Here is a 12074-nt window from a genome sequence, read left to right on the forward strand (position 1 = left end):
CGGAAGGATGATCTCCCGTGATCCGTTGGGAATGAGGGAAGGCTCCTGAATCCACCGCTGCTGGCAAGCAACCCGTAAGGACCAGCCGACCACATCGGGCTGCCATTGGAAGCCCGTTGGTTGACGGTATTGAACCCGAGGCCAGTAAAAATGCTGAGCAACGGCCACGTTGGGAAGCGCGTGTGTGCGCGTATGTGTGCGCGTGTGTGTGCGCGTGTGTGCGCGTATGTGTGCGCGTGTGTGCGCGTGCGTGTGTGTGTGAGTGCGTGAAGAAAAACTTCATTTATATAGCACTTTTCCCAACCTCAGGACATCGCAACGCCCTTCACAGCCAATGAAGTACTTTTGGAGTGTAGTCACTGTTGTAATGTGGGAAACGCAGCAGCCAATTTGCGCACAGCAAGCTCCCACACACAGCAATGCGATAATGATCCAGATAATCTGTTTTTTAGTGATGTTGATTGAGGGATAAATATTGGCCCCAGGACACCGGGGAGAACTCGCCCCTGCTCGCGTGTGTGTGTGTGTGTGTGTGTGTGTGTGTGTGTGTGTGTTTTTGTTGTACATGAATGCCTCCCTGGGGGAAGTCAAGTCCACTTTTGATTGCTATTCCCCTTCTGAACACTATCCAGTGATCTCTGCTGGAATGTGCGTGCAGACACGCGAGTGTGTGTGTGTTGCAGTCAGTATTCGACTTGGCATTTATTTCGGTCCTCCTCCCACCGTGGTTGAATACAACAACATCATCATCAGAGGCAGTCCCTCGGAATCGAGGCAGTCTCGCTTCCACTCTAAAAGTGAGTTCTCATGCCACTGAACAGTCCAATGCGGGAATTACAGTCTCTGTCACAGGTGGGACAGACAGTGGTTGAGGGAAAGGGTGGGTGGGGAGTCTGGTTTGCCGCACGCTCCTTCCGCTGCCTGCGCTTGCTTTCTGCACGCTCTCGGCGTCGAGACTCGAGGTGCTCAGCGCCCTCCCGGATGCACTTCCTCCACTTAGGGCGGACTCATCTTTGGCCAGGGACTCCCAGGTATCGGTGGGGATGTTGCACTTTATCAGGGAGGCTTTGAGGGTGTCCCTTGTAACGTTTCCTCTGCCCACCTGGGGCTCGCTTGCCATTTAGAAGTTCCGAGTAGAGCGCTTGCTTTGGGAGTCCCGTGTCGGGCATGCGGACAATGTGGCCCGCCCAGCAGAGCTGGTCGAGTGTGGTCAGTGCTTCGATGCTGGGGATGTTGGCCTGGTCGAGGACGCTAACATTAGTGGGTCTGTCCTCCCAGGGGATTTGCAGGATCTTGCGGAGACATCGTTGGTGGTATTTCTCCAGCGACTTGAGGTGTCTGCTGTACATGGTCCACGTCCATGGACGACATGCAGGCCGTGATCCTTATCAACGGATCCATTACAGACCCAATCCACGCACGGACCCGTTGGTCAAACAGGGCTGTATCATCGCCCCGACCCTCTTCTCAATCTTCCTCGCCGCCATGCTCCACCTCACAATCAACAACAACAACAGCTTGTACTTCTACAGTGCTTTTAACGTCCCAAGGTGCGTCACAGCGGTGTTATAAGACACACAAATGTGACACCGAGCCGCATAAGAAATTAGGGCAGGTGACCAAAAGCTTGGTCAAAGAGGTCAGTTTTCAGGAGCGTCTTGAAGGAGGAGAGAGAGGTGGAGAGGTTTAGGGAGGGAGTTCCAGAGCTTGGGGCCCAGGCAACACAAGGCACGGCCACCGATGGTGGAGCGATTATAATCAGGGATGCTCAGGAGAGCAGAATTAGAGGAGCGCAGACATCTCGGGGGGAGGTTGTGGGGTTGGAGGAGATTACAGAGATGGGGAGGGGCGAGGCCCATGGAGGGATTTGCAAACAAGGATGAGAATTTTGAAATTGAGGCCTTGCTTCACCGGGAGCCAATATAGGTCAGTGAGCACAGGGGGTGATGGGTGAGTGGGACTCGGTGCGAGTTAGGACACGGGGGCAGCGAGCACAGGGGGTTGATGGGTGAGCGGGACTTTGTGCAAGTTAGGACACGGGGCAGCCGAGTTTGGATGACCTCTAGTTTACGGGGAGGGGGTTTATTTGTTCATGGGATGTGGGCATCGCTGGCAAGGCCGGCATTTATTGCCCATCCCTACTCTCCCCCGTGTCATAACCCGCAACGAGTCCCGCTCATCCATCGCCCCCCTGTGCTCGCTGCCCCGTGTCCTAACTCGCACCGAGTCACGCTCACCCATCACCCTCTGTGCTCGCTGCCCTGTGTCCTAACTCGCACCGAGTCCCGCTCACCCATCACCCCCTGCGCTCGCTGCCCCGTGTCCTAACTCGCACCGAGTCCCGCTCACCCATCACCCCCTGTGCTCGCTGACCCGTGTCCTAACTCGCACCGAGTCCCGCTCACCCATCATCCCCTGTGCTCGCTGACCTACATTGGCTCCCGGTTAAGCAACGCCTCGATTTCAAAAGTCTCATCCTAGTTTACAAATCCCTCCATGGCCCTCGCCCCCTCCCTATCTCTGTAATCTCCTCCAGCCCCACAACTCCGAGATGTCTGCGCTCTTTTAATTCTGCCCTCCTGACCATCCCTGATTATAATCGCTCAACCATCGGTGGCCGTGCCTTCTGTTGCCTGGGCCCCAAGCTCTGGAACTCCCTCCCAAAACCCCTCTCCCTCTCTTTCCTCCTTCAAGACACTCCTTAAAACCTACCTCTTTGACCAAGCTTTTGGTCACCTGCCCTAATTTCTACGTATGCGGCTCGGTATCAAATTTTTTATCTCATAATTCTCCCGTGAAGCGCCGTGGGAAGTTTTGCTACGTTAAAGGCGCTATATAAATACAAGTTGTTGCTTCTTTGGCCTCTCTCCAAATATTTTTATAACTGATCCATAAATGGGAGTGGTGGATGAAAACCACTCCGTTTCTCTTTATAGCTGCCCTGTTGAATTTTCTCCCGGGTCTTGTTCTGGAGATCAATTGTCCAGCTACCGGAGGCGCTAGGCCGATCCGGGGAGGTGTTGGTCAGAGGCTCCGCTTGCTCACTCAATCTGTTCTTGTCGACCTTACCCCCCTTGAAGCCTGGGGCCTTTGCACGAGGCAATTAGCCCCGCTTCTCGTGGGTGGCCTGAGGGGGTTGGGGGGGGTGTGGCCTGAGTCGTTGCGCTGATTGGCTCGTGCAAAGGCCCCCTCCAGGGTTACCTCAGGCCTCCCCCCAAAAGAAGGGGTAAAAACATTTTATTCCACTCCCAGATCCTCCCCCCCCCCCCCGCTCTCTCTCCCCACCGATTTCCCGCGGAGGGGAGGCGATGGGGGCCGGGGGTTGGGGGGGGTGGGGGGACAAAGAGATTTGGGTCAACCTGCGAAATGATTGATGCCGAATTGGAGGGGCCTGCCCCTCTCGGGCCTAGTCAATGGAGGAGCAAAACTCCCAGACAACAGGGAAGGGCGAGACTTCTGGGCCCAGAGGCTGTTGCGTGTGCATTTTTTTTTTCTCTCTCAGATTTCGAAGTAAAGGTTTTTTTTATTTCGAAGGAAAGTTGCATTCCTGTGAGAATTGTGGCACCAAAGGCCACCTCTACGCCTGCCACTTTAAAGAGGGCCCTCCCCCAAACAACCCCACCCCCCATCACATTCTCCTTTCTGGGATGTCATCGACAGACAGACAGTTGTATATATGTGTGTGTGTGTGTGTGTGTGAGCTTTTTATTCAGAGAGGATGAGGATGGGGGTGGGGAAAGGGAAATAAAGCCTTTTCAGGATTGGCTCACAAAGCCATCAGTGCAAGGCTGATGGGCAAGGGCGGGGGAGGGGGCTTGTTTACTGATCATTCTGCTACCCAGACCCCGAGAGGGAGAGAACGAGAGGGGGGGAGGGGAGGGGAGGGGGAGTGGGGGAGAGAACGAGGTGGGGGTGGGGAGAGAGAGAGAACGAGAGAGGTGGGGTGCAGAGAGAACGCGAGGGGGGTGCAGAGAGAACGCGAGGGGGGTGGGGGGAGAGAACGCGAGGGAAGGTGCAGAGAGAACGCGAGGGGGGTGCAGAGAGAACGCGAGGGTGGGGGGTAGAGAACGAGGGAGGCGGGGTAGAACGGGAAAGAGATATGCCGGAAGGTGCCATAAGCTGCCATTTGGAGTGGTTTCAAGGAGCGAGCCCTTTCTGTCTCCCTGATAAAGGGCTATCAGTGGTTGGCAATAATAGCTGCATGTGCTTTTTGCTCCAGTTCCTGCTTCCCTCCCCTCCCAGCGTTAACACAGCCCTCCAGTCACCTGCCATGTTTAGAAGGTCGAGAACGATATGGGAATTATTTTTCTGTTGAGACTGCAGCATATAAAAAGAGAGAGCTTGCATTTATATAGCACCTGTGATAATGACCCAGATAATCTGTTTTTTGTTACGTTGATTGAGGGATAAATATCGGTTTAACGTCTCATCCGAAAGACGGCACCTCCGACAGTGCGGCGCTCCCTCAGCACTGCCCCTCCGACAGTGCGGCGCTCCCTCAGTACTGCCCCTCCGACAGTCCGGCGCTCCCTCAGCACCGCCCCTCCCGACAGTCCGGCGCTCCCTCAGCACCGCCCCTCCGGCGCTCCCTCAGCACTGCCCCTCCAACAGTGCGGCGCTCCCTCAGTACTGCCCCTCCGACAGTGCGGCGCTCCCTCAGCACTGCCCCTCCGACTGTGCGGCACTCCCTCAGTACTGCCCCTCCGACAGTGCGGCGCTCCCTCAGTACTGCCCCTCCGACAGTGCGGCGCTCCCTCAGCACTGCCCCTCCGACTGTGCGGCGCTCCCTCAGCACTGCCCCTCCGACAGTGTGGCGCTCCCTCAGTACTGCCCCTCCGACAGTGCGGCGCTCCCTCAGCACTGCCCCTCCGACTGTGCGGCGCTCCCTCAGCACTGCCCCTCCGACAGTGCGGCGCTCCCTCAGCACTGCCCCTCCGACAGTGCGGCGCTCCCTCAGCACTGCCCCTCCGACTGTGCGGCGCTCCCTCAGCACTGCCCCTCCGACAGTGCGGCACTCCCTCAGCACTGCACTGGGAGTGTCAGCCTGGATTTTTGTGCTCAGTCCCTGGAGTGGGACTCGAACCCACGACCTTCTGACTCCGAGGCGATGGTGCTACCCACTGAGCCGCGGCTGACGCTGTCAGATCTCTTCGAATGAAAAGACTGCCAGCTTCTCTAATCTCTCTTTGTAACGCAGGAGTCTCAGCCGTGGCTCAGTCGGCAGCACACTCGTCTCTGAGTCAGAAGGTAGACATAAAAGACCCGATGGCCACTATTTCGAGGAAGAGCAGGGGGAGTTCTCCCCGGTGTCCTGGGGCCAATATTTATCCCTCAATCAACATCACAAAAACAGATGATCTGGGTCATTATCACGTAGCTGTTTGTGGGAGCTTGCTGTGCGCAAATTGGCTGCTGCATTTCCCACATTACAACAGTGACTGCACTCCAAAAGTTCTTCATTGGCTGTAAAGCGCTTTGGGACGCCCTGTGGTTGTGATCAGCGCTATATAAATGCAAGTTTTGCTATGGGCGTTCGGTGGTGCGCCCACCATTTTGTGTTGGGCGTGATGCCTCTCGGTCTTTCTATTCCCGAGTCCTTTGCTCTCTCTCTGCATACCCCTGAATGTGTCCCCCAGGTATGAGTTTGTGGAAGGGATTGAGCATTCAATCCCTGAAGGGGACAGTATCGGGTGTGATCCATCCCTCCTTGGAGACATGTATTGTATATGTCATCATTAGGCAGTCCCTCGGAATCGAGGAAGACTTGCTTCCACTCTAAAAGTTCTCAGGTGACCGAACAGTCCAATACGGGAATTACAGTGTCTGTTACAGGTGGGACAGACAGTGGTTGAGGGAAAGGATGGATGGGACAGGTTTGCCGCACGCTCCTTCCGCTGCCTGCGCTTGTTTTCTGCACGCTCTCGGCGACGAGACTCGAGGTGCTCAGCGCCCTCCCGGATGTACTTCCTCCACTTAGGGCGGACTGGTCTTTGGCCAGGGACTCCCAGGTGTCGATGGGGATGTCGCACTTTATCTGGGAGGCTTTGTGGGTGGTCCTTGTAACGTTTCCTGGGGCTCGCTTGCCGTGTCGGAGATCCGAGTAGAGCGCTTGCTTTGGGAGTCTCGTGTCGGGGCATGTGAACAGTGTGGCCTGCCCAGCGGAGCTGGTCGAGTGTGGTCAGTGCTTCGATGCTGGGGATGTTGGCCAGGACGAGGACGCTAACGTTGGTGCGTCTGTCCTCCCAGGGGATGTTCAGGATCTTGCGGAGACATCGTTGGTATATATTGTCTGGCTGACAGTCGATGACTGATGATTAAGGGGCCCCACGGCAAGTAATGGAATACTGACGAAACTGGGGCTGAACACGTAATATATATATACATTACATTTTTAAAAGGTTTATCTTTACACTTGCTTTTGTTTTCTGTCGGCAGCCTGCCCAGCTGGCTATTTCAAGGCCAGCCAGGGCGAGAGGCCATGTGGCCTGTGTCCGCGCAACAGTGAGGCGACCTCGCAGGGCGCCACCTCCTGCAGCTGCCAGAGGGGGCACTACCGAGCCAGCAACGACCAGCCCGAGATGCCCTGCACCAGTAAGTCAATCTCCAGCCGCGGCCGGGGACCGCCGGCAACCGTTGCCGTGGGCGCTTGGCGACGGCAGTGTTTAACCCCCGAGTTGGGTGGCCGCCGGTTCAGGCCCCACCTCCGGCGCTGAGCACCAGGACATAAGAATTGGGAACGGGGAAGGGGGGGGTGTAGGCCATTCGGCCATTCGGCCCCTCGAGCCTGCTCCGCCATTCAATAAGATCATGGCTGATCTTCGACCTCAACTCCATTTTCCTACACTGTTCCCATATCCCTCGATTTCCTTAATAACCAAAAATCTATCGATCTCTTGTCTTGAATATACTCAACGACTGAGCCTCCACAGCCCTCTGGGGCAGAGAATTCCAAAGATTCACCACCCTCTGAGTGAAGAAATTCCTCCTCCATCTCAGTCCTAAATGGCCGCCCCCTTATCCTGAGACTGTGTGACCCCTGGTTCTAGACTCCCCAGCCCGGGGGAAACATCCTCCCTGCATCTACCCTGTCGAGCCCTGTCAGAATTTTGTGTGCTCAAGTTCCTGGAGTGGGACTTGAACTCATAACCTTCTGACTTGGAGGCGAGAGTGCGATCCACTGAGTCACAGCTCACATGTCAGCATCTCCTATTCCCTTCTCCCCCATGTGTTTATCCAGCCTCCCCTTAAATGCATCGATACTATTCGCCTCAACCCCTCCCTGTGGCAGCGAGTTCCACATTCTCACCGCTCTCTGGGTAAAGAGGTTTCTCCTGAATTCCCCATTGGATTTATTAGAGACTGTCTTATATTGATGGCCCCTAGTTCTGGAATCCCGCACAAATGCCTCTGGAGGCCCCTGAGAGCTGTGGAAGTTGGGTCGTTGAATAAATTTAAGAGGGAGATAGACCGTTTCTTAACCGATAAGGGGTTATGGGGAACGGGCGGGGAAGTGGACCTGAGTCCATGATCAGATCAGCTGTGATCTTATTGAATGGCAGAGCAGGCTCGAGGGGCCGAATGGCCTATTCCTGCTCCTATTTCTTATGTTCTTATAACCCCCCCATGCACACACACACCTGAAGGGGTTGACTTATGAAGATGGGTTGAGTAGGTTGGGCTTCTACTCATTGGAGTTCAGAAGAATGAGAGGTGATCTTATCGAAACATAGAAAATAGGTGCAGGAGTAGGCAATTCGGCCCTTCGAGCCTGCACCGCCATTCAATGAGTTCATGGCTGAACATGCAACTTCAGTACCCCATTCCTGCTTTCTCGCCATACCCCTCGATCCCACGAGTAGTAAGGACTACATCTAACTCCTTTTTGAATATATTTAGTGAATTGGCCTCAACAACTTTCTGTGGTAGAGAATTCCACAGGTTCACCACTCTCTGGGTGAAGAAGTTTCTCCTCATCTCGGTCCTAAATGGCTTACCCCTTATCCTTAGACTGTGACCCCTGGTTCTGGACTTCCCCAACATTGGGAACATTCTTCCTGCATCTAACCTGTCTCAACCCGTCAGAATTTTAAACGTTTCTATGAGATCCCCTCTCATTCTTCTGAACTCCAGTGAATACAAGCCCAGTTGATCCAGTCTTTCTTGATATGTCAGTCCCGCCATCCCGGGAATCAGTCTGGTGAACCTTCGCTGCACTCCCTCAATAGCAAGAATGTCCTTCCTCAAGTTAGGAGACCAAAACTGTACACAATACTCCAGGTGTGGCCTCACCAAGGCCCTGTACAACTGTAGCAACACCTCCCTGCCCCTCTACTCAAATCCCCTCGCTATGAAGGCCAACATGCCATTTGCTTTCTTAACCGCCTGCTGTACCTGCATGCCAACCTTCAATGACTGATGTACCATGACACCCAGGTCTCGTTGCACCTCCCCTTTTCCTAATCTGTCACCATTCAGATAATAGTCTGTCTCTCTGTTTTTACCACCAAAGTGGATAACCTCACATTTATCCACATTATACTTCATCTGTCATGCATTTGCCCATTCACCTAACCTATCCAAGTCACTCTGCAGCCTCATAGCATCCTCCTCGCAGCTCACACTGCCACCCAACTTAGTATCATCCGCAAATTTGGAGATACTACATTTAATCCCCTCGTCCAAATCATTAATGTACAATGTAAACAGCTGGGGCCCCAGCACAGAACCTTGCGGTACCCCACTAGTCACTGCCTGCCAAGATAAAGAGGGGGCTCGACAAGGTGGATAGAGAGAGGATGCTTCCACTGATGGGGGAGACTAAAACTAGGGGACATAGTCTCAGAATAAGGGGTCGCCCATTTAAAACTGAGATGAAGAGGAATTTCTTCTCTGAGGGTTGTAAATCTGTGGAATTCTCTGCCCCAGAGAGCTGTGGAAGCTGGGACATTGAATATATTTAAGGCGGAGATGGACAGATATTTGAGCGATAGGGGGGTGAAGGGTTATGGGAAGCGGGCGGGGAAGTGGAGCCGAGTCCATGATCAGATCAGCCCTGATCTTATTGAATGGCGGAGCAGGCTCGAGGGGCCGAATGGCCGACTCCTGCTCCTGATTGTTCTGTAAGTAGAAACATCGTCTCTACATCTACCCCTGTAACATTTTAAAGACCGTTCTCGGGTTAGCTACGAGGAGAGTTCGAGCAGTGCCCAGAAGGAAAGGTTTGGTCGGTGGAACAGATGGAGGATGAGGAGACACAGGCCGAACCACATCAACGGCTCGCCACTGACGTGGTGTCTGAACACCTCGTAATGTGGCTAAACGCCTGGGATTAGCAAAGGATTACAGCTGCTCCTAAGTGTGTGTGTTTTTTTTTTTGGTGTACAGTCAGCTCTGTAACCTACACCGCTTGGCATCTGTCCTCCGCCTATCCCTCACCAACCCTCTCCCTCTCCCGCTCCTGGGGGCGGACTTGGCTTTTGAAGCTCTCCATCCCAGTGGGCAGTGTAAGCTATGCCGCTCAACCCCACAGTCTTAATGAGGTGCCTTCACTCTTGAGAAAGAAAGACTTGCATTCAGCGAAGGTTCACTCGGTTGATTCTGGAGATGAGGGAGTTGACTTATGAGGAAAGGTTGAGGATGTTGGGCCTCTACTCATTGGAGTTCAGAAGAATGAGAGGTATAAGATTATGAGGGGGCTCGACAAGGTGGATGCAGAGAGGATGTTTCCACTGATGGGGGGAGACTAGAACTAGGGGGCATGGTCTCAGAATAAGGGGCCGTCCATTTAAAACTGAGATGAGGAGGAATTTCTTCTCTCAGAGGGTTGTAAATCTGTGGAATTCGCTGCCTCAGAGAGCTGTGGAAGCTGGGACATTGAATATATTTAAAGCAGAGATAGACAGTTTCTTAAACGATAAGGGAATAAGGGATTATGGGGAGTGGGCAGGGAAGTGGAGCTGAGTCCATGATCAGATCAGCTATGATCGTATTGAATGGCGGAGCAGGCTCGAGGGGCCGAATGGCCGACTCCTCCTATTTCTTATGTTCTTATATATCGCCTTTCACCAGCTCAGGATGTCCAAAAATGCCTCACAGCCAATGAAACATTTTTCTTGAAGTGCGCTCACTGTTGTAATGTGGGAAACGCGGCAGCCAATTTGCGCACAGCAAGCTCCCACACACAGCGATGTGATAATGACCAGATCTTCAAAACGTGCTTCATTGGCTGGAAAGAGGCCGTGTAGGTGCTAGAGGAATGCAAGTCTTTCCGCCCAGTTTGAATCACGCTACTCACATGGGCTCGCAGGGTGACCTGACGTTGAGCAAAAGGAACCCAGTACCTAGTGACTGGCCTCACCTCTCCTGGTCGAATAGTCAACCATCAGTCACGGTGCCCTACAGTCCTGCCACAGAGGATCAGTTAGTGGGACTAAATGGATAGCTCTGCCAAAGAGCACAGGCTTTACTCTGTAACTAACCCTGTGCTGTACCTGCCCTGGGAGTGTTTGATGGGACAGTGTAGAGGGAGCTTTACTCTGTATCTAACCCTGTGCTGTACCTGCCCTGGGAGTGTTTGATGGGACAGTGTAGAGGGAGCTTTACTCTGTAACTAACCCTGTGCTGTACCTGCCCTGGGAGTGTTTGATGGGACAGTGTAGAGGGAGCTTTACTCTGTATCTAACCCCGTGCTGTACCTGCCCTGGGAGTGTTTGATGGGACAGTGTAGAAGGAGCTTTACTTGTCTTCCGCGGCACTGATGTCCCTCACCTTGAGGTATTTGGTGTCCATATGCTCGTTTGGGTCTGTGTGGGGTGGAAGCGATGTAATTTTTTGCTTCATGGGTTCTTTGCTTAAGAATTCATAGCAACACATTGCTATTACGAACGAGTTGGTTTATTAACAAAGGTTTAACAATCACACTACACATTACCAGTTCATCCACCAGGCTCACAACTGCATACCTCATCGTTGGATGACCGAGACCCAACTGGCCGGGGTTTTATTGAGTCTTGTGAACATCACGTGACTGGCTAAGCCACTCCCAACTCAACAGCTCTGCAACTATTTTAGATAGAACTTTTAAATCAAGTGCCCCCTTTTAGTAAGGGCATTAGAACGTACAAATTTCTAAATCAACTGGGAACTTTGCCAAGTTAAATTAAAAAGCTTTTCGCGGGAGTGATGTTGCACTCCAGTCCCTCCGGCGCCCACCTCTCGCGGAAGGCCGCGAGCGTACCGGTGGACACCGCGTGCTCCATCTCCAGGGACACCCTGGCTCGGATGTACGCGCGAAAGAGAGGCAGACAGTCGGGCTGAATGACTCCGTCGACCGCCTGCTGGCTGGACCGGCTGATGGCCCCTTTGGCCAGGCCCCTACGAGGAGGCCTTCCGAGCTGCCCGCTCCCCTCCGCACAGGGTGCCCAAAGATCAGGAGTGTGGGACTGAAGTGCAGCCAGAATTTGAGGAGCAGCCCCCTTAAATAATGGGCAACAGCCCTACAAACCTGTGAGCATGTTCGCAGGAGCATACAAGCATACATTACAGGCGGGGGATCGCCATTGTCTGTGTTGCCGTTGGTTACCGACCCTTGACCTTTAAACCCTCGCCCTTTGTGCTTGCCCCAGCCATCCCCTCGAAACCTCGGGACCTGAGGTCGAGGGTCAACGACACCACAGTGACCCTGGAGTGGAACGAGCCGCAGGACGACGGCGGCAGAGAGGACCTGAGCTACGCGGTGGTGTGCCGGCGGTGCACCGGGCACCGGTCCTGCGCGCCCTGCGATGACGGGGTGCGGTACGCCCCGCGCCAGGCCGGGCTCCAGCAGCGGCAGGTGAGGGTCAGCCAGCTCCAGGCCCACGCCGCCTACATCTTCGAGGTCCAGGCCCACAACGGGGTGACCAGCCAGAGCTCCCGCGGGCCCCACTCCGCCCACGTCACATCACCACCAGCCAGGACGGTGAGTGGGGGGGAGGGCTTTGTGTCTCACTCGTTCTCTCTTCAGCCTCCCTCTCTTTCTCTCCCCTCCCTCCCTCCCTCTCTTTCTCTCCCTCCCTCCCTCCCTCTCTTTCTCTCCC

The 12074-nt window shown here is 54.2% G+C and overlaps 1 protein-coding gene across 1 annotated transcript in view; it reads left to right on the forward strand.

The window, feature by feature from the left end:
- LOC139232655 (ephrin type-B receptor 1-like) overlaps positions 1–12074 on the forward strand; it is an 88990-nt gene that overhangs the window by 47456 nt on the left and 29460 nt on the right. The window contains 3 exon segments of the mRNA XM_070863111.1: positions 6436–6591; positions 11625–11933; positions 11936–11956. Of these exon segments, the coding sequence (XP_070719212.1) occupies positions 6436–6591; positions 11625–11933; positions 11936–11956 (486 nt within the window).

This window comes from Pristiophorus japonicus, chromosome 20 (genome assembly GCF_044704955.1).
Source record: "Pristiophorus japonicus isolate sPriJap1 chromosome 20, sPriJap1.hap1, whole genome shotgun sequence".
Lineage (NCBI taxonomy): Eukaryota > Metazoa > Chordata > Chondrichthyes > Pristiophoridae > Pristiophorus > Pristiophorus japonicus.